Source organism: Centroberyx gerrardi, chromosome 9, assembly GCF_048128805.1.
Source record: "Centroberyx gerrardi isolate f3 chromosome 9, fCenGer3.hap1.cur.20231027, whole genome shotgun sequence".
Classification (NCBI taxonomy): domain Eukaryota; kingdom Metazoa; phylum Chordata; class Actinopteri; order Beryciformes; family Berycidae; genus Centroberyx; species Centroberyx gerrardi.
In genome coordinates this window covers 6,491,530-6,517,638 of record NC_136005.1, presented here as the reverse complement: position 1 = coordinate 6,517,638, position 26,109 = coordinate 6,491,530, and the positions used below count along the sequence as shown (strand labels likewise).

The following is a 26,109-nucleotide window of genomic DNA, read 5'->3' as shown; positions in this document are numbered from 1 at the left end:
ATGATCCCTGGGGGGAAATTGGGGCGTTGCAGCTGCTAACAGTAATAGGATACAGCATGGGAAAAAATATGGATTACTGCAGGGTGTGGGTGTATGAATTATCAGCATTAGGATGTGCAAAATAACAACAGTATGAAAGAAAGAATGCAGTGCAATGCAATATGTACAATATAAAAATATACCAAAAACATGAAATATGACCTATATTCAGGTGTAAATATATGTATTGATATATGTTATACGTCATGGAAAACATGAAATACACAGTATGAAATAGGTGAAGTCATTATAAAATATCAATACATACAAATATAACTTATAGTTACAACAGCATAGAATTTATAGTGAGGCTTCCTATACATTTTCTATTTTGAAATGCCATACTTTTTCCAAGCCTTCATTTTTTGACTGGATTTGTAGATTTTGCTCAGTGTTCAGTATTATGTAAGTTAATGCTGCCTGGGCAATATAACTAGACACTCAGTTGTATTATTATTCTTCAAAACACAAATATCACAATATGAGAAATAACATTGGGGTCTAGAACTACATATATTGTATAATCATATTGTATTGTGCATTGGGACTGAACAGATGAACATTTCCATACTTTTAAAAACTTTTCTGTGCAATTCCCAAACTTATAAAAGGAAAATATTACATTTATTTTCCTTTTTTCCCTCAATAGGAAAAAGTATGGTAAATAGACAACATTTTACTCCCCTATTGATGACCAGTGGTCAGTTACAAACCCCATAGAAGGGTCTGTTACATACATTTACATACATTTAATTTGATTAGTTATATTTTAGGTGACTGCATTTTAATTGAGTGAGTATCTGTCTATCCAATTATCTATATCAACGCATCCACACATCTATCCATCTGTCAATCCCTCCATCTACACATCCATTCATCCATCTCCATCCCTCTAACCATCCGTCTGGTCTCACTGTGTTTCGGGTTTTTACCTCGGCGTCGTCTCCCTTCTCGCGGAAGGCGGTGGCGATGCTGTTCTGCACGGCTTTGATCCAGGCCTGCCGCAGCTTCTCAGAGTCCGCCTGCATCATACAGCTCCTGTTGGGACAGACGGGCATCACACCACTGCTGTCTGCTCTGTGCGTGTATGTGTCTGTGTGTGTGTGTGTGTGCGTGGTAGGAGGTGGGTATACTGCTATTCCACCTTCCTGTACATATTTCAGTGGCAATTATGCTGGATTTGTATACTTCTAATACCCAAAGAAGAGGTGAGTATGATGTATATATACCTGCAAATACTCTCCAATACATTACTGTGTGTGTGTGTGTGTGTGTGTGTGTGTGTGTCTGCATACACATATGCATGATTGTGTGTATGTCTATAGTTACTGGTGTTTTCTTGACATCTTGGGAGTTTAAATGTGCTTGAAGAGGAGTTTTAATAATGGCCCAATTAAGTGTGCTTTGTTTTAAGATTAAATTTGTCAGTGTGTGTTTGTGTTTGAGTGTGTGGGTGTGTGTGTGTGTGTGTGTGTGTGTACTCACTTGGTGGGTGACACCACCTCGAAGCAGAAGCGGCGCTCTATGTCCTCACAGTGTTTGACTGTACATAGCCTCAGGTCCTCCACCACCACTGTAGGGTTATCCTGAGGGAGGCGGCACAGCAGCGTCAGTCAAACACGACACACACACACACACACACACACTGCTGGAACGACTAACCAACTAACTAACTAACTAACTAACTAAATCAACAGGCCAAGTGTGTAAAGATTTTTCCCTGGATCAACATTATTTGACTCCTCACAGCGTTGCATAGCCACTTTTTCCACACTTTGTTTTAGCACTTTGCCATAAGCTGTTTCCATCCAACTGCTTTTGAAATGTTGCAAAAAATAAAATGTGAAGTAGGTTTCCTGAATGTCAAAAAACAAACAAACAAGCAAAAAAAACACCCAGGAGAGAAATTTAAAGTCTTGCATAGGTTATTGCTATTCTTTGGCATCGGCGAATGTTGGCCATATTTCATGCTTTCATCCATTTATTTAACATTAAACGGCTGTTTTGGATGGGTTTCCACTGCTCTAAACTGAAGCTAAGTCATTCTGTTAAAAATGCATGGGGGGGATATTTGTGCTGGAAGTCAAACACATGCATATTTGATTGTGGTCGGGGTGCGGGGAGTCACTTGACATACCTTGAATTTCTTCTGGTAAACTAGCTGATTGTTTTGGATGGAGAACCAACGCCTGAGAGGAGATCACATGAGTTAAAAAAACAACCACACCAAGAAAAAAACACATGGTCACATTTCACATACAGCTACATACAGTGAGAGAGGGAAATATAGACATTGATCCTCTTAAAATATAACACTTTGACATTCTTTTAGTGTGGTTGAACAGTTTAAAAGTCATGGCAGACAAATATAGACATGCTGATATTCAGGAGGCACCAAATGTGTCAGCCCACCTCAGCACTGAGTATATTTAAACACCCTGGCCTAGAAATGCAGAGTCAGCCTCACTTTGGATTAAAACTCTTCATATAGTAATCAAACACACACACACTTACTGCTATCTACATCTAGCATGTGCACACATAAGCACAAACACTTCTGAAACCTGGCGGGCATAAGATGCATACTAAAGAGGCACTTATCACCTCAACCGCAGCGCTAAATCAATACATCCTCAGCTAAAAGGTGTGCAAACCGCTTATTTAACCGCTTAAGTCCCATGTGAGAGGTCAGTGTGTCGACCTGTCAGATGGAATTAGCAAACCAATGGATTTACATGTCAACCATCTTGTCTTAAGAGGAGGAGAGGGAACACACTCGTGGGTCAGCGAGCTGCTGGGCGCCGTAATATTCAACTTTAAATCTGTAAACTTTGTGGCAGCTGGACCTTGTGCCTCTTCGTAATTCAAACAGAGGCTTGATGATATTTTGTGTCTTTACATAGGGGACTTTGATATCAAACTGGACTACCGTAGTCTAGTCTTTCAAAATAGTCAAATGTGTAACCGACATACTTCTATAGCTTCAATTTGGAATAAAGTTTGGAGAAAAAACAAGAATGCCAGCCAAATCTGAGCTGTGGATGTGTTCTAGAGGTTTGTTGGAGTCTGGAGGCATAAATACAAAAAAGTCTTTTCAATCACATGCAACTGGGTCTACTTGTGGATCCTCCTCTTTCTTCTAAATGTGACCCAATGATGTCTTCCCTGATGAAGACATTCCTTGTCAAAACATTTGTTTTTCAAAGTACTGACTAAGGTATTCATTTATAGCGCCGGTCGCATTCCTATTCCATGTTTTGAAGACGGTGCTTGCCCTCTTAAATCCATTCCTTATCATAATGGTTGGTTCTTTGATGTGTAAATAAGATGCTAATTTAGTCGTGCCTGTCGTACCTATTCCATGTCTTGAAGGCGTTGCTGGCCCTCTTGAACAGGTAGCCCTCCATGGCGATGCCGTTGTCTGCATCCACATTGTACTCCAGCTTGGTGTCGTCATTCGAGAAGTCCTGAGAGAGGGAGAGAAAGAGGGAAATGGGGAAAGAAAGGGGGAGAGAAGAAGAGAGAGTCAAAGACAAAGTGAGAAAATTGGGAGGGAACAGAGACAGCAATACAGAAAGGAAGAGAGGAAAGAGAAAAAAGAAAGAAACAATGACAGTGGTAAAATTAGATTTTTCATGATCAACATTTACAATGTCGATTAGCTGATGTTTTCCTTTGGTGCTAGTGATATTCTCTGGTCCGAGGGATGACTCAGCACTTTTCCCAAAGTCAAAAACGAGGGCTATCTGTCCCAGCTCAGCCAGGTGACCTTGTGCGAGGCAGCGCTGCACGGCTGCTGCTCACACTGACCTGAATGATGCTCACACAAGCCACCAGAAAAGACAGAAACAGCAGCCACAGCTTACCCAGGCAAGAGTGACACTCCGCTCCAGTACATTTCACATGCTGCCTGAGGGAGCAGGTTGAAAAGTATATCTACCAAAAGAAAATAAACTTTCTTATATTGAGTTACACCCCCTCTTGCGCAATTTGTCTCAACAGTCTCGAGGCTTAGAACTCCTTTAATCTGTCACATCTCGCCTCCATGTTCGAAGCTGATCTGACAGGTGAAACTGATACAGGATCACAGCTCGCCCCAGGATTTACCCGGTTTGTCTCAATATTTTTCACACTCAGTGCATGTAGCTAATTTTAGCTTTAACTCTGCACAAGGAGGTAAGGCAAGAGTGAGAAACGAACACATCTTTGGCAGGTAACCAACTATTATTTTTTTTTTTTTTTAATCTCGCCTGGACAAATTAGTAATTAGTAATATCTTATTTCTCTGTTTTATTTGAATCACAGTTTTTTAAATCACCTTACTTATCTGTTTTATTTATGTGGAAATGAATTAAATAATCGTAAAAATAACCAGAAGTCATGATGCTGATGCTCATTTTTCATGCTGAGGTTTTTTGGTCATTACCTGTAGAACAAATGCTGATACTGATACTTCTATAAAAGGCCAATATTGTCTGATAAACTTGCTACACAGATATATTGATCATTGTTTTTATGCTGGTTTCTATTTACAACCAACCAGTGACAACCAACACCGGCCATTCTCTCTTTAGCAGCACTCTCCTTTCTCCTCACTTCCTGCTTCACCTCCTATCTCTCACTCCTCTCACTTCATCTCGATTTCTCTCTCTCTCTCACTTTTTCTCTCTCCCTCTCCTTCCTCTCTCGCTCCAGACAAGCTGACCATGGCGAGCGCCGGGACACCTGCTGGTGTAACCCAAACTGTTGTGTTGTCATGGGATTGTCCCTGTGTTGTGTGTCACTAGCCTGGACTTCACTACCTGAGCTGCCGCCGCACTTTCCTAACAGCCCCTCCTCTCTCAGCTTCGAGTGACACCGGACACCGTGGTGCATGTGTGTGTGTGTAGTGTGTGTATAGTGTGCATGTGGTGTGTGTGTGCCCTTGTGGAGTCACTTTACACCCACCGTAATGCCATCGCCATCCCCTCAACCAATCAGAGCTTGACGTCTAGGTTTATTACCGTAATGAGCCGGGACATCATCATCCTCCTCCTTCTGGAAATATCCAGAATCTTTCCTAACTCAGGCTGGACTGAATCACCTTCGCCCCCCCGTTATGAAACCAAGACCCCCCGTGTTACGAAAGCAAACGTTCTGCTCTGATCCAGGAAGTCGTTAAGACCCAAGACTCCTTTAAAAACAAACTAAAATCTTCAGCAATGTTGTGAAACAGCTACGTTACAGGACCCTAACTAGATTAAACTAAGCCAAACTAAAACTGAATATCTTCTTGTCAGTCACTGTTATAAGGGCCTATTTAGTAACTATGTAGTAAAACTGTACGGTTCCTCTGAGATTCACTTTAAAGCTTGTGTTGAGATAACGGAAGTCTGATGGATTCAAACAAAACTAGATGAAACACCAACTCTTGGGCCGTGACCGAAACATTGCACAGAATACAGAATAAACAACAGAATGTACAACGCACAAACCTTTTACCTGCGTTTACATTTTTATCTTAGTATAGTATGCTGTGTACATGAAATTTGTCAACATGGATAATTCTGTGCGCTGAATGGAAATGACCTCAGTGGTTCCAACCCTAATTCCAACCCAGAAGGCAGCGACAATGACCACTATTTCCTGTTTACTTCCTGGACAGCAACCATGCCAAACAAGCATAAAAAGAGGAGATAAAAATACTCACTGAGGGGAGAAAACTGTAAAAGGTTGAGGTATTTTCTTTCCCATGCTGAGTCTCTCCCTCTCTGGTCATATCAACTGGCTCTTTCTAGATGTTTCTCTGTATGATGTGCTGATTTCTTAAATGTTTTATTTTAAACCCCTATCTGCAAATCAGATTTTCCTTACGGGGCAAAAAGGATTTGAATTGAATTGCATGTGAAACCACTCCATGTGCACTCAAACACGCCTGCTGATCTATACTGAACAAAAAGATAAACACAACATGCAACAATTTCAATGATTTTACTTAGTTACAGTATATCATATAAGAAAATCGTGCGATTGAAAGAAACTCTTGGCAAAGGAGAAATGCTCACTGACAGGGATGTAAACTAATTTGTGCACAGGATTTGAGAGAAATACGCTTTTCGTGGAAAAATGATGGGATGTTTTATTTTAGCTCATGAAACACGGGACCAAAACTTTACATGTTGCATTTATATTTTGATCAGTATACATGCTCTACAAGCCTTCAATCAGGCACATACTTTTACCAAGTTAACAGATCAGATCAAACAACAACAAGAGCTCACCAACATGATACTGGCTGATTACCACACCGACCTAGAGGGTCCAGCTGATCTGTGTGTGTGTGTGTGTGTGTGTGTGTGTGTGTTTGAAAGGAATTTGACCGCTGTGTGCTTCATCATCACTTCTCTTAGTCCGTACTTACATCTAGTGCACGTTGTGTGTATGTGCATGTGCACCCCCGCCCCCCCCCCGGATCTTTCAATGTAACCTGAGCAAAAGCTTAACAAGCTAAACATCTCAGCCCTATGATACCCTGGTTTAACACACACACACACACACACACACACACACACACACACACACACACACACAGACAGACAGAGACAAGCACAATTTTCCAGCATGACATACACTGGGACAACTGAGGTTATTTTGGGTGCACACGGGGTACAGAGTGCGTCTGTCGGGCTTCTGAATGGAAAGATAATGGAAAGTACCAGTCCAGGCACTAAACACTACCACCCACTAATCAAACCTTTCTTCCTATAGGCAGAAATGGGTACTGAGGTACTAAATTCACCTTGGCAGTAAGGGACACGCAATTCTCTTCTCTGTTCCCAATTACTATAAACTTCTCAGCTCCAGAGACGTAGAAAAATAAGTCACACAAACTCTGCATAATTCAAAACCTCAGTAGTGGTATGATCGCTGACAGAATAAGGAAGTTGTCCTATTTTGGTCTAGGACAAGGAAAACATGCGATGCTTACTATGACTACTTTGGCGCATGCGTGTGCACACACACACACACACACACACACACACACACACATATTCATACATCCATAAACAACCCCAAAATTGAGACTGAGACCAAAGAATGCAAAACATCCAGTACAATATTGTCTCTGTCGGGTGAAAACCTCATAATACCAATTCTGGCGATTTTTATGTTTTGTGAACCCTTGGGCTTATGAAAAAATCTCAAAAATGCTTAGTGGTCAAGCTAAAAACAAGTCTGTTTTTCTCAGTTCATGAAAAGTTGATATTTTGGAGACACAAGATTTTCACCAGACAACAGCGATCCATTCATTCATCATCCAACCGATCAACCAGTGCTAATCGATTGTGGGGCAGCAAACCACGCGCTGACGTCAAAACCAGCTCACAGCGTCAACAACAAGGCATCAAAAACCATGCTTCACAATCAAGACACAATAACACTAATGAATGTATACTGCAACACACAAAGGCGCGATAAAGATACACAAACACTGCAATGGAGTCTCTTGGTGTATGCAGGCGAGGAGGAGGAGGAGGAGGAGGAGAGGAAAGGGGGAGTAGGGTTACAAAACGGAAGTCAGATGGAAATCGATGCTACGTACGGAGGTCGACCTCCAAGCGCAAAAGCTGCGGCCGTCTGGTAAAGGCTCAAGCTCTGTCACCTCCTAAAACATCACACACACACACACACAGTAAGAGAACGACACACACAGAGAAAAGGAACATGTAGGTTTCCTTACTCTTGACACTGAGGGAGATTATTTCAGTTTAGTTGAAACACACACACAAAAATGGCACACGCATAATCAAACACACTCACCCTGAAGAAGCACAAACAGAGCAAGGGACCATTACTTTCTATAAATAGTCATAGGCGCACGCACACACACACACACACACACGGTCCCACTGTCTCATGGGTATTCACCCGATACACACACACTCAAACTCACTCCTTCTGCCTGCAGTGCACTCACCAGATACCAAACGTAGTGGAAACGGCTGAAAATCTTCATCTCTACCAACTCTGTTGAGTGTGTGCCAGTGTGTGTGTGTGTGTGTATCCCAGTAAGTCTAGTTAAGCGTTGGCTACCTCAATCTGCCCCTGTGTAGCATCTCACTGACAGTCTCTGTCACTGTAAGCAGCATAGCTCGTCTTCTAAACAAGCCCTCACCTCCTCCTCTTTGTGTAGGTGTGTGTGTGTGTGTGTGTGTGTATATGTGTGTGTGTGTGTGTCCCGTCAATACTTCCCTCACCGCCTCTGCCCGAACCTGGCTCCTCCTCCTCCTGAGGCCCCATGCTCTCTAAGCGAAGGTCACCTGTGTGTGTGTGTGTGTGTGTGTGAGAGTGATGCTGGCTGTTGCTGTGGGGTTAGAATAATCAAGTGGACCGTGCAGAGGAGCTCGGGCATCAAACATTTATACTGACTTCAGTTTAAGAGACGTGCACTCAGCTTTTCCCCTCACTCTCTCAGCTCTCTTCCCTCATGTGTGTGTGTGTGTGTGTGTGTGTGTGTTCCTAAAATTACTGTTAAAAAGGAGCCTATCCAAAACAAGGGATTTTCACATGTTCCTCACACCATGCTGAACCTCTGCAACATCTGATTTTATGCGTTTGTAATGAATTCAAAAAAGCCTTTACAGTGTGTATGTATGTGTGTGTGTGTTCAGTGACTCTGTCTCATTCCTGCAGAAAACAAGCAGCCTCGCAATTTTAAAAGCCCCTTTCAAAGCCAATGTCTTGTCCTCGCCGTTTCTTTATGAGATGAGACAGATAATACTTCACACAGCAGCGCTCCTCTCTCCCCCGAGGCACCGCCGCGACACCGCCATGCCCTGTGGTGATACTACCGCTGCTGAATAATTCACACAGGCAGGTAGGAGGCATACTAAACACAACCTCAGGACCCCTTCAGCCCTCACGAGGATGGGCGGTTTCATCGATATAACGATGATGACGGGGAAAAGTTTGTGCGCAAGCTTAAAACTAAATGGGTAGTATGTCCATGGGGATGAACAGGCACAACAATCTATCTTTTAAAGGGGATATAAGTAAAGTTTTTACTGGCCCATAGCACAAAATGTCAAGGGGTTGATAGGGTTGCTGATCAATACCAATGACTCAACGATTACTTTGCCAGGTGCTGGGATTTCTGGATTTAAAAACCCACCTACTGGTATTTTCAACTGTTCAATGACAGAAGTGTTGTTAGACCCTTGTAAGTACATTACGTATTGTCACAACGTCACAATCCGAAACAGAAAGTAAAGCTCGATTTGACACAGTTACGGCTTAAAGTTGGCGGCCTCTTCTTTATTGGGAGTAACTTAGTAGACAGTAAACTATTTACTAAGACAAGGAAAAAATACCAAATATCTGAGCACTGGAAAACGATCAACAGTGATGTGAAACAGTAAGGCAAGGCAGGAAATGAGCAAAAACTCCAATCACACTGGAACTGTCCCTTAATAGCAAAGAGTTGCATCTGTTCATCCTTACATCCAAAGTTAATTACCCCAAGGGGAGCAATAAAGTGCTATCTTATCTTATCTTATCTTGAACATGTCAGTACAATAGATCGCTTTAGCACTGCACTCGTACTGCGTTGGTCCCACACTGGGCTACTATCAGCATGCTTTGATTTTCAATTTGGAAGTCAGCCAGTACCAAATATTTTCGGGCACCTGACCAGCACACTTCAAATGAAGCTGTATCGAACTGAACTGTGCATAAAACACAACGGAAAACTACCATGCTGTGCCTGCATGAGTACAGCGTGGAAAAGACACAAGAGTTCAACTATATATGAACTAAAGCCTTGTGCAATAAGACATAATGTTATCACAACACAGTCTGAATGAGAGGAATAAGCTGAGGTTCATTACAACATGCACACACACACACACGAGACACAGGGGACACGCAACACACGACAACTTAAATCTGTCGGACGGCGTCACATCATGCATGTTGTCGGTTTAATCCCGTGACGAACCGGCTCGCTTGTCTCAATGCAACGAATGACGTTGAGCTGCAAAGGTGGAGTCCCAAGCATTCCCTGACATCGCAGCGAAGCATGTCTCCCTCTACTAACATGCAGACATGACTGGGACACAGGAGGGAAAGTTGAGGGAAAAAAAGGGAAGAATAAAAGCTTACCTGCAGAGCAGCCTGGAGAGAGGAAGAGAGGAAGAGAAGAAGAAGAAGGAGAAGAAAAAGAAGAAGAGGCTTGGTTAGGAGTGTTGGAGTACAAACTGGCAGACGGGAGAGAGCGGCGGGAGCGAGACAACATAAAAATAGCATCTAGATAAATGGAGGGAGGGGAGGTGGAAGATGGGCGCACAAGGACAAGCGGAAGTTGGCACGGGTACCGTCACCGGCCGAGCGAGGGAGGGGAGAGTTGAAAGATGAGAGAGAGAGGGAGAGAGGATGGGATGGGATGGGGGGGGGGGGGGAACGAGGCACGAGAGAGAGAAGAGAGATGAGCGAGAGGGGGAAGGAGGGAGGGAGAGAGAAAGAGAGAGAAAGAGTGGCAGGGGATAAAAATTAAAGAAAGAAGAGTGGGAAGGGAGAAAAAACAAAAGACAGAAAGAGTTGGGAGAAAGATGAAAGGGAAAGGAGAAATATGGAAATAAAGAAAGAAATACAGAATGAAATGCCGAAATACAGAAAGAAATACAGAAAGAAATATGGAAATTCAGAATGAAATACTGAATGAAATGCCAAAATACAAAAAGAAATACAGAGAGAAAGAATGATCTTATAAGAAGTACTGCTGGGTAACAAGCTGCTCGTCTCCACAGACGCAAGACTGACACACACACAGAGATACACACACATACAACACGGATATATACACACACACACACACACACACACACACACACACACACAGCAGGGAGAGAGAAGTGAATCACGTTGTCAGGCAGACAGCAGCTGTCGTTAAGACAGCTGGATAAAGAACAGGCAGATGTTGTCTGTCTGGGTCGGTGTGATTTTTTCCAATTAAAGCTCAGGGCAATTTATCACCGTACATAACAATAAGACCTCATGTCCTATTCAGCTTCTATTCCGTTCTGTTTTATTCTATTCTATTCTTGGCCAGCGGGGGTTCGTGCAGCTCCAAAGGCCACAGTCTGTCATAGTTCTGACCGGAGACTCAGGTTCGGTCGGTGGTGTTTGAGGATCAGCGGCCGGGCTGGGCAGAGACGGTGAAACGCGTGCTGAAACCCATCCAGGCTTGTTTTGGAAGTCAAACCAGCGGGCTTCCGCCGGCCCTCAATAATGCATGGGCCGTATGGCTGAGATCATCCTCGTGGATCACCTTACGCCTGAGGGCTGAGTACTACCGCCCCATTCACTCTGGTGACGAACACAAATGACCTGAATCAATCAAGTCCTCCAGAGATGAACGCTGCTTGGGGGCGGAATTGACTCAGATTTTAATTGTGGCTGAAATAGCTTGAGGTGTGATTAATGATTGTATATTTCACACTCCTTTTGATTGCAATTGACCGATTTTACCATCGCATTTCAATTGACTTCACAAAAATAAATGCTTTTATATCCAAAGTGCCTTACAGTACCACAAGCCCATACAAATTTAGCATAGTGGCTCCAAATCTGGCAGCATTTGTGTAATTTAGCTACGTAGGACCTGCACTAAGAGAGTTTGAGTGTGTGTGTGTGTGTGTGTGTGTGTGGGTGGGGATTAACTGAGCACCTGGCCGTGGGGTAGAGAGCAAGTCCTACAAGAACCCAGCAGAGTACTGTGGCTTTACTTTTAATGGGAACAAGCCTGAGTGCAATAAGAAAGGCTTTGTGACCGACGGCAAGGGGATCTAACTGCCATCAAGTCACTACGCAAGACTGGAACCCAGGCTCAGAGATGTACCCGTGTGTGTGTGTGTGTGTGTGTGTTATCTGCATAGCCTGTTTGATGGACAGACTGGTGTGTTTGTGCGTGTCTGCGAGTTTGTGTCAGTGTGTGTATCGCTGTGTGTGTATGTCTGTTTGTTTTTTAAGGTGGCCAAGGATGAAGTGGAAGCCAAGATATTTTGAGGGGTTTTAAGTGTGTGTGTGTGTGTGTGTGTGTGTGTCAGTGTGTGTATGTATTGAGTTCTTATTTTCATTCACAATTGCCCACCCAGTGATATCCAGGTAGTTAGGTACCATTTCAAAGGACATATTTGATCTGTGTGCCAAGTGTGTGTGCGTGTGTGTGTGTATGTGTGCGTGCAATTATGTTGCGTTGTTTGTGCAGTATGTGAATGTGTGAACATATTGTGTGTGTGTGTGTGTGTGTGTGTGTGTGTGTGTGTACCTTTTGCTGGATGGTGGAGTGTTTCTGCTCCATGTCCCTCTTCTCTTTGGCTGCGTCCACCACCAGCTGGTCCAACTGCAAGAGACAGAACCATTGATTAGTCAAGCTTACCGAACCACCTGCTCACACACAAATACGCGCACACATACACACACACACGAGATGGAGTCAATTTACTTTTTATTCAAAATGTGGTGTCAAATTGCTACTCATTCCTTAGAATACTCTATATTTCATTTGAAGTAACTCATTCAAGATGGCATAAACAAACCTTTAAAAGAAGCTTTTCAAGTTTTTGAATTGGGTGACTTCAAAGGTATTGAACCCACCCTGACCACACACACTTCAACCACATACAGACTCAGGAGAACATTTTCTCTCCTACTTCCCTGTATTTCCCATTTTCATTTAAAAGGCAAAATGGGAACTCATCTCATTCTTACTTTCGATTTATCTCGACATACAACGATGAAGCGAGGAGATGAGGAGAGAGCGCTGTGACAGTCATGCAGCCCATCTACTGACCACTAAAAGGGAAGCAAAAAATAAATGTCCTTTACTCTTTCAATACCAATGTTTTACTATTATTTCGAAAGGTGGGTGTGAGTGAGTGTGCGCCGATGCTTCTCTCTTTCCTTTTCCAATCTCGGGATCATAAACGAGTCCAGCAGATAAACAACCGTTCCACCGGCCGGACCGGGACGGCCCTCCTCTTCTGTACAAAACGGACCGTGCTACAGAGGCTTCATCATGTGTGAAATTGGATTGGGGCGGGGGGGGGGGGGGGGGGGGGGATGATTGATTCTCCTCTTCTCCCCGCGAGCTGCCGTCGCACGTGGAGAAGAACACAAAGGATCCATTGAGCGGAGAAGAACGCCGCAAATTAAAAAACGGACTCGAATGAAGTGCTGGAGGTCACTGGGTGACGGCGGAGCATGAGGACGCGCGCGCGGCGGGTTCGCCTTACAGCGGTGAAATTCTAGTTGATGTTTTGTTGCCGCAAAATGACCTAGATCAGCGTTTCTCAAGCCTCCAACACAAAAGAATCACTATCTGATTAAAGGTCACTGATTGGAGGGGGGGGAAATGCAGAGGAATGCATGTGAATAAGGAATGAGTAGGTTCATAAGTTCAGACAAGAAACTGCTAGGGGAGTGCTGTACTTGGTCTATTTAGGAGTAGGAGGAGTAGGAGGTCTATTTGCCAGGTAAAGATCCTTTCTAGTAGAGACTCAAATTCTACTTCTATTAGGCCTGGATCGTTCACTATTCTGAGGAGAGATATTTTTATAAATGCCTTAGGGGTTTTGTCCCACCTACACCAATGAGTAACTTGTTTCTCTTCTTTAAGTCTGTTTTATAAATGAGCAAAGCCAGCTTGATATCGAGATCCTTTTCAGTAGTGGTCATTAAGCCAACCATGTACTCAATACAACTTAATATAGAGTAATATAGAGAGCCAGTATCTGAGGGTACAATATGACAACTTCTCAACATTAAAATACCAATAAATTATTGGGATGTCACATATTAATCAGGCTGTCTGTCCGTGACCGTGTATATACACGCTTTAATCCCCCCATTCCCCTAAAATTGGCTTTTCAATGATGTTCAGGACGTGTTTGGGCGTATAACGTTTGCTTTGGGCGTCTGTCATGTGGGCGTGGCCAGCGGTTGAGCCGAGTTGTGGCTGTCAAGCTCAGGGAAGTCATAGCAACAACAACAACAACAACAACAGCGGAAAGCAGTAAGAATCGCCAGCAAAGCTAAACGTGCCGACGAGACCCACTCGAAAAACACGGTGAACATCAGCGTTGCTTTTTCCATTAGAGACTGGCTGTGTCCGCCGTCTGCTTCTTCACACTGTGGAGGCTTTATGGATGCCTCAGGATTACCTCAGGCTAGATGCTGTTTCAAGTAGACAGCTCCTTAAGATGAATGACAAGTGTTTGGGTGGGAACTTAACCAACTGAGGGGGAGGAGGGCAGGACTAACAATACACTTCCCGTCTCACGGTGAAAAGTAACCGCTCATCTGATACGGCTAAATTCCATCAAATCAAAGCAGACGGATTTGCACATTAACCTCACAATCATCGTGTTTTATATCAGATCCAAAGTATTAAAGACTTTGGAGGCAAAACATCAGAAACATGCTGCTATCCAAATAATTTCGGAGCCGCCTATCTAAGGAAGGCGGACGCTTTTTGTTTTGTTTGGAGAGGAAATGGGCGGGCAGCGGGGCGGCAGGCAGATAACATCAGATGGGAAATGTTTTCCCCTGTCGCTCCATAACAACCAGTCCAATCCAGTCACTGCTGTATCTGTATCTGTCTGTGAGCGTGTGTGTGTGTGTGTGTGTGTGTGTGTGTGTGTGTGCCTTACCTTTCAACAGATTTTGTGATGGTGATTCACCTTGCCTGTAACATCTTATCTATCTCACTGTGCGGCCCCACTGACGAGGTCAGAAGAGACAAACTGCTGCCTCTGTTTCTCACCTACAGGCCACTGCACCCCACTTTCGGTCAAACAGTCAGCCCCGCCGCTCAAATCTGTCCTGACATGTGACTGCGATGATACGCCGTATGATTCATGGAAAAAGAGACAGAATATGTCCCTTTGGATGAATATATTCGCTCAAACGGGTAAACGTGTGTTGTTCGGGCCTGAGGGGCTGTGTCACGGAGAGATGCGCTCACTAGAATAATTTATCTTGTGATGCAGTTTCGCTATTTTCAACAGGCATGGACGGAAAAAGCAGCATATTTGAGATGAATCATAAGATTGTCATGAAAACGCATTCAAAATGGAACTTCAGCAATCTTGGCTCACGCTGGTTATCAAGACATTTGATGCTAGATAATGTTTCTAGATAATGTCCTGTCCTCTATGTGCACAGAACAACTTAATATATCACAGTTCAGTCACTCATCCTCCCTTTAAACAACCAGAGAAACCTTATTGTAACCGTTTCAGGGTTTTCTGTGTGTGTGTATGGCCCATCTCCTGTTTTTTTCTGACCACCAAGTTAAATACCCAATATATTTTCTATCCTATCTTTCCTACAGGTTGTTGGGTGATTTCAGAGAGTTTTCAACCCTCTATTCTCAAGTAAAACCAATCACACTGGTGGCATTACCATCGCTTTCACTCCTATTCAGGGTAAGAAACTTTTTTTTTTTTGTCCACCCTCCACAGCAGCTGATGGATTCCAAAATCCCCCAGCCACTTCCACCATTTCTTCTACCCAAAACTAAATTTTTAGGACAGATAAGAACCTCTAAACGATCCAGCCACAGCCAAAATGCACTTGCATGTGGCTGGTGGCTGGTGTTAATATCCCACCCTGCCCCTTGATCTCTCTCTCAGTTGGTTTCCAGTGTTAAGTGGTAGTGTCAGACCTGTTGGCAGCTCCTCCACACCTCCCTGCACAGCCTCTCCACCTTCTTCAGCTTCATGATGGAGAGAAGAAAAGAAATAATCCACAATCCTCCCGTCGCCGCTTCCCACGGCTCACCCCTCTGATCTTCCTCTCCTTTCGTTTTTTTTTTTTTCCGCCGTTCCAAATTCGGAGCGACAGGCTTACAATCCACACTATTCTTTATACTTCAGTAGCTGGTCGGCTTGAGAAAAATCACCCTCCGTCTCTCTCTCTCCCTCCCTCCTCAGATCTGGTTTCTAAAGCAGACCCTCCTCGCTTCTCTCCCTCTTCGGTCTCGCAGTCTTTGCTTTCCTCTCCTTCAGTCTTTTGAGTGTTCAAGCCTCGGAGCTACAAGACTTACAGTCCGCACTCTTCCATTCTGCTTCAATCATTCCTTGGTTGGAGAAGACCACCCTCCACCTCTTCTGCCCTCCTAAGATCTGCTTTTTCTCTCTGTTATCCCCCTTCTCTTTTCCCGGCACTCTCTGGTTCTTTTCGGTCAATCTCTTGATGTTTCGAACTTCAGAGCAACCACGCTCTTCTCTTCCACTGAGATCTGGTTTCCAAAGTGGTCTTTTCCCCCTCTTTCTCACCAAAAAAAAAAGGTTTAGTTCCTTTCCGTCAGTCTTTTGATGGTTCCAACCTCAGAAAAACACACTTAAAAACTACAGTCTTCTCTTCTTGGGTATCAGAAGCGCCCAATCTTCTCCACCTCATCCCTCCTTGGTTACACTCCTCCTTTCCTTGGTCCCTGTCCCACAGTATTTTCAGACTTTAGAGAAACACAATACTCTCAACTGAGCTGTTTCACTGCTCCAACCTCAGAGCAGCCTGGTGTACAATCCACAATCTTCAGCATCAGAATCACTTTAAAAAAACACCAAGTGCAACAGGCGACCAGAAACTCGTCTTTGTTGTCCTACATTTCCGTTCTACATTTGTCTCTCTAAAATCAGCCTCTGTTTCTTTCCTTTCATCTTGAGATCTAGTCCTATTTTTTTCCTGTTTTCCTCTTAGGTTTCTTTTGCTGCGCTCCCTCAGCTGACTGTCAACCCTGTGAGTTTTTCACGGTGGGAAAACCCTTTTCCAGCCCTCTGGCTGCCTTCTTCCTCATTCCTGCCCCCCCTGCCACTGCTGCTCCACTGTGATTCTGTGATAATAATCATCCTACGGTCGCGTTCAGGCCCTCCTCTGGCCCAGAAGGAAGCCTCTGTTTATCAGGGGGGTGCACACACACACAAATAGAGCTGAGATGTCAGTTGACACACACTGTCATGATAGCAACAGACACACACACAGAGACGTGAGGGATCATTTGAATGTCAAGACAGAAGGTCAAAGTCCAGTTGCAGCCCTGCCTACTGGTGCCAGTATAAACTCAGGATCATGTGTGTATGATCTGAGAGGATGGGCAGAGATTTAGTTTTGGAGTCGTCAGCTGAAACAATGCCTCCAACTCCAGATGAACTCCTTGGACAGGACCTCTGCTTACATAATGAAAGAATATAGTCTTCGTCCACGTAATAAAATGTCTGTTTGCCTATGACAGTACACTGACATGTAAACGTAACTTCTTCCGCTGTCCTCAGAATAGCTTCATGTTTGTTTATGCTGCATGAGTGTATATTTTTGTATCCTAACAACACTGCAAGGATGTGAATTGTCAAGAGCCCAGAGAGAGTCCCATGTGTACGCAAAGCATGAAATTAGTGTTCGTCAACAGACCCAGTAGGAGGTGAAAATATGATTTTCACCAACCAATTTAATTTCTTTGCTGACAAAGTTGTTTTGGGAGGAGAAAACACTGACTGGAAACAAATTGGACAACGTGTACCAAATGATAATGTTGGATAACTGTCGGATAATTAAATAATTTGTCAAAATCCAATAAATTGTTCCTCTAAATGCTCTGTTAATGTAATAAACTCCCAGATAATATAATAGCATCATATTATTTCATTAACCAGAGATTATTCCTTCATATGGGGTGTTTTTCACTGATGATGTAATATTATTACTAAAATATAATAACTTGTAAAATTAAGAATGTAACAACTCAAGTTACTCAATATTATTACATCAGATAAAAATATGTTACAACGCTTATGAAGTAATAATCACCACTTAATGTGATATAATTACACTGTCCAGCAATTTTACATTACAGTCTTGTAATTTTGCATTTTTATTATATTTTGACAAGTTATTACATCATCAGTTGCTACACACCTGTCAATTAAAGACTAATGCTATATTTAGCTGTATTCAAGACCTGCTAAGGCTTTGAGTTTAGATTAATTAAGACAAATTAAGACTTTTCAGGACTGGCAAACACCCTGGTGCACGCAGATGTTTGTGTGTGTGTGTGTGTGTGTGTGTGTGTGTGTGTGTGTGTGCGTCCTGTACCTGGCCCCCCAGCTGTTTCATAAGAGGTTGCAGTTCGCTGAAGAGGTCGTAGCCTTGGTGGAAGAAGGTCAGGTGGGCGTACATGAAGGACAGCATCTGTGGAGAAGACAGTGACACGCTGATTAATCAGAAAGACAATATGGCCGCCGCATCGACCCTCCCATGTTCATACTGTCGTCTCAGGTGGTTGGAGGAAGATATTTACCGATTTCAGGATTTCCGATCTTCTCTTGGATTGTAGCACGTTGATCTGGAATGGAGAGAGAGGGAGACAAGGAGAGCGAGAGAGAGATTTTGACTTTTGATGCTCATTAATGAAACTTGTGAAAACAAAACTGAGGAAATCTAAACTAAAAACAGCTTACAACAACAGAGAGAAAGACATAAAGCGAGAAAGAAAAGCGAGAGAGAGCAACAGAGAACCACAAGATAAGATTCTAGAGATGAAACGGAAAAACTGCGCATGAGAAAAAGGCAAATGAAAGAAAGCAGACAAGCGTGAAATGAGAAGCAGTGAAGTTGAATAATCACACTGTCACCCCAAAACATTACTGGACGGCAGCGCCTCGTCCTGACACCAGGGGGAGCCCTTTGTCTCAAGTTTGACCCACTGCCTGTCCCACCTACCATCTACACAGCCTGCTGCACTGTAGCCTCTTCTGTGTGTGTGTGTGTGTGTGTGTGTGTGTGTACGTACATGTGTGTGTGTTAGGGAGAGGGAGTGAGAGCAAGAGACAGAAACGGAGACAGAGAGTGAGCTCAGATCTAAGCATGCGCATGTGTTATTTAAGAGAAGAACAGTGTGTGTGTGTGTGCCTTTGTGTGTTTGCGTGTGTGTGTGTGTGTGTGGCAGGCTCTTCCTTCCCTTCCAGAGCTAATTAACATCCCACAGCTAGTCTGGCCTGGGAGGTCAGCTTAGGTTAACGTCACAGAGAGCGGGGATAAGTCATGGCGGCTCGTAAACAGAGACACAGACGCTAGCCGGCTTCATCACGACTGACAGGAACTAATGAGTTCTGTGTGCCGGCCGAGCCGCTGACCGGGCGTGGCAGATGGGTTTGGTTTGCTTCTCAATGCATTTCAAGTCTCTGCTTCATTCTCAGGGATGAACGCGGGGTCTATTGGTTTTTACTTTTGCGGGCAGAAGAGAGGCGTAGCGAGCAGGGAGATCACGCTTTCACCGGAGGGCTTAAGTTTAAGAAACCACCCTGCTGAAGTGTCTTTGAGCAACACAATGAATCCCCTACCAGCTCCAAGGCTGCTGTTCTGTAGCCGTCCCTGACCTCTGACCTCCCTGTGGAAGGGGTGCAAGCAGAAAGGGAATTTCCCTACCCACGAGGATCAATAAAAGTATCACATTATTACATGATTATATTTGTTTCTGGAGGTTTGTAATTTCATTTCAGGGAGTTTTCACCTCCCTTTTTCCCCCAAGCAAAACCAAGCACACTGGTGACATCACCGCCTAGGCCAAGGAAATCCGGAGGAGGAGAAGAAGCAGCAGCAGATGAAGCAGAAGAAGAAGCAGCAGAAGCAGAAGAAGAAGCAGCAGAAGCAGAAGAAGCAGCAGAAGAAGAAGCAGCAGCAACTATATTTATATAGCGCTTTTCTAAAACCAGCGTTTATAAAAGTGCTTTACATAAAGTGAGAAACAAATCACAGAACACACAATAAGGACACCAACAAAAGATTAAAAACATGAGAAACAATTACATATGAAGGCCAGTCTATAAAAGAAGTGGTTGAAAAGACACTGACTTTGCTAACCTAATTTCCTCTAATGGCAAATGCCTGATCCCCTGGGCAGGAAACGTACTTCTTTGTCTTCCAGCCACAGCGGCTTGTACATCGCAACATTTACAAGCCACTTGCGCTATTTTACAGCCAATTAGTTGTTTTAACTTGAGTAGCGCCTCCAAATGATGGCTGGTTAACTGGCAAAGTGCCTGACAAAGTAAACAAACTCACCAACCACAGCCAAAATTTACTAGCACTTGGCTGGTAATTGGTGGTAATTTCCCACCCGACTTGTAGGACTGTAAGGAAACAGAGTCTGAACAAGCTTTTGGCATTATCGTAAAATCATGTTCAGGGATGGGATTTTTCAGGTTTATTTGCCGTTTTGTAGACATACAACCCCCATTTATTTCTAATGAGAGATTGCTGTGTCTCTAGTTTTTGGTGTGAATGAGTGTGTGCAGATTATAGGCATTGGTGTGTATGGCGGGGGGTGGGGGGGGGGGGTGCTGAGGGTGAGCACTGATGAATGGGTGGGTGACTCGTCTGTGAGGCTGAGTACAGAACAGTACATAACTGTATTATCTGTTTTACTGCATCATCTGTTGTTTTCCATTGTATTAGATTCACATCCTGTTTTTTGCTGCAGTCGACCGGCAGATCTTCCGTTAAGGGATAATAAAGTCCATGAGCCTCTGATGTATTTCTCTGCTCTCCTCCCTGTGTGCAGTGCTTCATGATCTGGGCACTACGTGGCACAGCGCGGGACAACAGATATAACTACGTTCTTACAATGTCGTGAATGTAAGTCTGGCTCATAACCTCTCTCATATATCATCCTCTCTCTCTACCATCTTGCCTGTCGCTGTCAAGTGTACGCTATATAATTAAGCAAAAATGCCACAAAAACAATCTAAAAAGAAGAACAAAAAAAGAAAAAAGGAAATTGAAGCTAAAATCCGTCTCAAATGTTTCCTACAAGCTGCAGTTGCAGAGGTCAGCTGGATTTTGAAAAGTGCTGACAACACTAGCCAATGTGGAACTTCTTAAAGGGGGGAGGGCCCACTTAAATCAGCTTATAGATTTCCTATGAGCAGACTAACAGGCGAGATAAAAACTCAACTAATTTCTCACAGCCAGGCCCCATTTTATGAAAGAGGCTGATGAAGCAGAAGGCCAATGCAAAGGACCACCAGACTTGTGAAACATGAGTACATTTCTTTTCCCACCCCCCCTAGCTCATTTTGGAGCAAACACTCCACATACAGCATTTTCCCTTCCTTTGAGATAGATCTAATAACACAGCTTTGGCTGGCGGCTCCCTTATCGGAAAGCATGGCGCATTCATCAGTACTGCAGCAGCCTCGGGGGAAACCAGGGGCTCTGCTGATGTATTCAGTGATACATGGCCAGAGTTTCTACTGCGAGAGGTCAGAGAAGCCATCGGGATTTAACACATACACTGTCTGGCTTTGACAAGAACAGGCCTTCAGATTAATTGGACCTTGAGGTCTTCTCCGCTAGACCGGTTTGAGTATTTATACAGGAAGAAGGGAAATATTTGAGCAAAAGATATGCAGGGTTTTGATATATATCCAGTTTGGAAAAAAATGTGGTCAATCTTTCACAAACACAGATGATTCTCTACTTAAAAACGTTGCTATTTTGCAAGCAAAGGTCCTAAGATGACTCATAACTGTAATACCAACTACAAAATATGCCTCACTTTGATGTCAGCAATTATTCTGTAAGAGTATGCATGCGTTTTTTAGTTTCAATTGGTGAATATGTCAAGTTGGAACAAAACTCTTCTTAAAATGTCAGACTTTACATACGCTCCTCGTCTCATTATACCACCTACAGAAAATATGTCACCTGTAACAAGTCAGTCTACTCCTGAGGGGTTTAAACTGAATTAAAAAAAAAAAGTTTAGTCACTTCACATGAATCGTCTCTTTACTTCCTCGTCCTCCTTCCTTCCTCCTCTACTTGTTCTGAACTTATCCTGTCCGGTTTAAACAGACATCTTCTTTTTCTCTTCAGCTGTTATTTCTCTTCCGAGCACTTTATCAAAACATCATGGTTCTTGGGTCGAAGGAACATTTTGTTACAACTACTGTCATGGCACTATGGCTCTGACCGTTCCATGCACTCTTTACTTCTTTTAATGTTGCTGACCTCAATAATTAATGCTTATTCTGCACTCAAGCACTTAAATCACTTTAAAGATATGAAAATGTAAATGTACTACTTTATAGGCCCATTTAAAAAAATTGAAATGACCATTTCTTTTTTTTGCCTTTTTAACTGAAATCACAAAGGTCAGTGTTGTGTACTCAGATGTTATTTGTGGTAGGGAAAGAATCTACGGGAAAACCACTTTACCCATGAGGAATGATCAAAACCAACAACTGCCATTACCCACTTTGACCACTACTACTGCTACTATTACTACTACCACTACTATTACTACTGCTACTACTACTACTACCACTACTATTACTACTACCACTACTACTACTACTACCACTACTATTACTACTGCTACTACTACTGCTACTGCTTCTGCTGCTAGTACTACTACTACTTCTGCAGCTGCCATTACTATTGCTATTGCTACTGTTAGTGCTGCTGCTGCTACTACTACTACTACTACTACTACTACTACTACTACTGCCATTACTACTACTACTTCTACTATTACTGCTTCTATTGCTACTGCTACTACTACACTACTGCTGTCTCCACTGCTACCACTACGTAGCTAAATCCATTCTGAAGCAGTCGATAGGAGCATGATGGGTGGATGAGTTTGGGTGTTTCACATTGAATGCAACAGAATTAAACACAGCTGTGGTTCGGTCTCTGCTGTGCCACATCAGCATTCTCAGCTTGACTCAGTATGTTATGTTCTATATCTTAACCCATGTTGTCCCAGAGTGACCAGATACATACCGTACTTGACATCTGCTTTATATAGAAGCCTGTTTGCTTTCTGCATTTTAGCTATCTATATTTATCCATATTTCAGTTTCATATTGTTCCACACCTAAAGGAACAGAATTTATTGTTTGATGATTGAAGCATGTAAGAGTAAAAAAAAAACAACACAACATATGGACATGCTAATGCTTAGGATCTACTAGGTTGAATAAAATAAAAGATTATCTCTGACATGTAATGTGATTTGCGGGCAAGGGATTCTGCACAACACAAGAATACCTTGCCATCATATTTTTCCCTCAAGAAGCAAACTGACCTCTTCCGATTTAAAAACTTTCAGTAGTAAATGTTGTAATTTTGACTTTTGTTCATTACTAATCCACACCAAGAGCGCTGAGATTTGAATCCCTGGGTGAAGCGCTGTACCTGTAAGACGTAGTCGAGGACGATGTGTCGGAAGCACTTGCGCGTGGCGGTGAGGATGTTGGTGGCCTCCTCCACCTCGTGCTGCTTGTTGCGGGGAGCCTGGGCGTTCTTGGTCAGCGCCGCCTCCTTCTCCTCGCTCACCTTGTCAAACTGCTTCTTGGCCTCTTTGAACTTGCGCAGGTCTCTGGCCGGGGAAGGGAGACGACAGAGATTAATAGAGAAACACTTATTAAATTTCAGCCTAATGAGGGAATGTGTTAATTGTTTAGGTATTTATTAAATATGCGGGTAAGTAATGAATAAGGATTCACAAAAGGGGAAACAAAGTCTGTTAAAATCAAGTTAAAAAAGAAATATAAAGCTCCTCCTAGTTTCATTAGAATGTAATGAATACAGGTTTGATGAATTAAGTTTTTCAGCAACTAATCCTGAGCAGATCTACTACTTGTATTGAAGTGATAAGTTGTTGTTAACTGTTTGGAGCTATCACCAGATGGTGCAGCAAATATCTAAAGCACGATGGCGCTTTTACACAATTGAGGGAGAAACTTGCACGGGTTTTGAGAAATTCCCCGACCGAGGTCAAATAAGACATTTCCACAATTTGTTTTCGACAATCTTGTGAGGTGAAAGGTGGCATGTAAAAGGAAGCAAGGTTATCTCTGGTTATGAAATAGCAAAAATAAGGTCAGGTGACAGTATGAACACACAAGGGTCAGTGGTGATTTCACTCATCCGGAAATGAAATGAGGGTTTAAACAAACAAAACTATTTGCCAAAACTGCCATGTCAGTTTAAATGACACAGGAAGGTAACCACTTATTTTGAGGAGGACAAAGTACGAGTCCTCCGGCTCTGTTCCTTGGTGCGTTTACTCTAAGTGAGATTAAGTCACATTTAAGTGCAACGAGGCAGTGAGTAATTGTGAGGGAACATGCTTCCCAGCATTCCCCGAGAAGCCCGGGTGCTGCTGATGTGGGTGTTTAGCCCTTCTGCGCCGGGGGCAAAGACGGCTAATCCTTAATAATGAAATAAACCAGAAGCCCCCACGGCTTTCCGCTCTCGTACAAGCCGTCTGGAATGCAACGCTGTATTAGGCGGTCTGAAACTAGATTTGAATGGGAAAATATTATTGACGATACTAATTGCTTTTTACAAGCGTCCTCAAATGCCCCGTCTTACTACACATCAGATATGCAACACCCCCCCGAGCTTCTCATTCATATTCATGTTTTCAATGAGAGTAGGCTTTCTCCCTCTCAGCCAGTATGTTATCATCAGTGGGATATTTGTCAGGGTCTTATCATGCTATACGCTTAAACCAATGAAGATTAAAGAGCAGCTACTGGGAAATACATGAAATAAAAAGCAGTGATTGGAAGGCAGTGATGGGACTGCCAATGCAATTCACAACATGACAAGAAAACGACACTATTTTTCTCTCCTCTTCCTACTTGTACTACTTGTTTCTAATTGTTCATTTTCTTTTTGTTGAAGCACATTAAGATTTGCATTTGTTGAGAAATGCATTAAGAATAAGAAGCACATTACACACACATATACATTATTAAAGGCCTTTATTAACCTTGCATTGTTCCATTTGACAATTGAAAAACAAATTTAAGAGAGTGATGCATTTTGGCCAAAGTACTGCATTGGCGTCAAAGTAGGTGGCTGAAATAAGTCAGTTTTGTTAATAAATGAATTAATGTTTTATGTAAAAGTGAAAAGGGCCTTGGTCATCTTCACTTCTGGTTCCTATATGCTTATTTAGCAGTTTCTGTTCAGCAGTAGACACTTTATTCCTCTGACATGGATTTGAATGGAAAGTTTTCTTTGTTCACCTCAAATACTTCCAATGTTCCTCATTGTAAGTCGGTCGGGATAAAAGCGTCAGCTAAATCCCTAAAATGTAAATGTGCTTTTGCTCCTACTTACAGAGAGATTACAGGAAAAAAAAGTGAATTTAGGCCACTCTTCAAAAGCTGAAAGTGCTCGGAGATATTGCCCACTTTATCAATCTGTGCTCAATCGATACTCACTCTTTGACAAACGTTTGAAGCTGGGTCTTGATTGATCTCTGGGCCTGATCAAACAATATCTGTGAAGAAAGAAAGGGCGATTACTTCTTTCATCTGCTTAGCAAAAGAGCTTCCCTCTACAAGTCCCACAATTCAAGCATTTCACATCTGGTAGGCGCTTCTGTACGAAAGCAACAAATGTTGGATAAAAGATTCAATTTCCAGGCTGCAGGGTTTTTCTGCAAGTCAGCATTCAGCACCTCCGCATACCAGGGTGTTTCTTAACATCACAGGGTGTAATTTAGCAAAAGTAAATGCAGCTAAATTTACACAAACAGGCTGACTTTGTAAATTCCCCTCATAAAGGCATAAACATAAGCAGAGAAATGACGTGATGTGCTTATTCTCGTTAGTGAGTCATACCCTTATTAACCTGCATGCTTCCTTAAAAACAAGCCATCAGCAAAAGCCCCCTCTCTCTAAACGGGGTCACATCAGTCTGATTTCAGAGCCAACGACACAATACGAGCAGTGTGGCTGCGATGGGCGACCGGTGACAAACAGATTGAGCACTGTGCTTGAATGGATCATGTGCTTGAAGATCGCTGAGTGGCAAAAACTTATCCGGCAGTCAGCTGACGCGACCGCAGTCTCCGCTGTTGAGTCACGGTGTCAGGCCCCGCACTGTGGCTCCTTGAGGCTTTTAGGGGACTGGTCTAGGAAGCTAATAAGGGGACTTAGGGAAGAAAGTCTCCACTGTCGAGTCACAGTCTCCCGCCCACCCTGTGGCTCCTGTGGAATTTAGGGTGCTAGT

The 26,109-nt window shown here is 43.1% G+C and overlaps 1 protein-coding gene across 2 annotated transcripts in view; it reads right to left on the bottom strand.

The window, feature by feature from the left end:
- LOC139918978 (arf-GAP with coiled-coil, ANK repeat and PH domain-containing protein 2-like) overlaps positions 1 to 26,109 on the bottom strand; it is a 68,354-nt gene that overhangs the window by 17,873 nt on the left and 24,372 nt on the right. For both annotated transcript variants that reach the window (XM_078285538.1, XM_071908522.2), the window contains exons 5-13: positions 25,317 to 25,375; positions 23,275 to 23,458; positions 18,374 to 18,418; positions 18,169 to 18,264; positions 12,344 to 12,418; positions 3,394 to 3,506; positions 2,177 to 2,228; positions 1,525 to 1,625; positions 972 to 1,077 (exon numbers count right to left, since the gene is read on the bottom strand). In XM_078285538.1, coding sequence (XP_078141664.1) covers positions 972 to 1,077; positions 1,525 to 1,625; positions 2,177 to 2,228; positions 3,394 to 3,506; positions 12,344 to 12,418; positions 18,169 to 18,264; positions 18,374 to 18,418; positions 23,275 to 23,458; positions 25,317 to 25,375 — 831 coding nt within the window. The remainder of the gene's footprint in view (positions 1 to 971; positions 1,078 to 1,524; positions 1,626 to 2,176; positions 2,229 to 3,393; positions 3,507 to 12,343; positions 12,419 to 18,168; positions 18,265 to 18,373; positions 18,419 to 23,274; positions 23,459 to 25,316; positions 25,376 to 26,109) is intronic.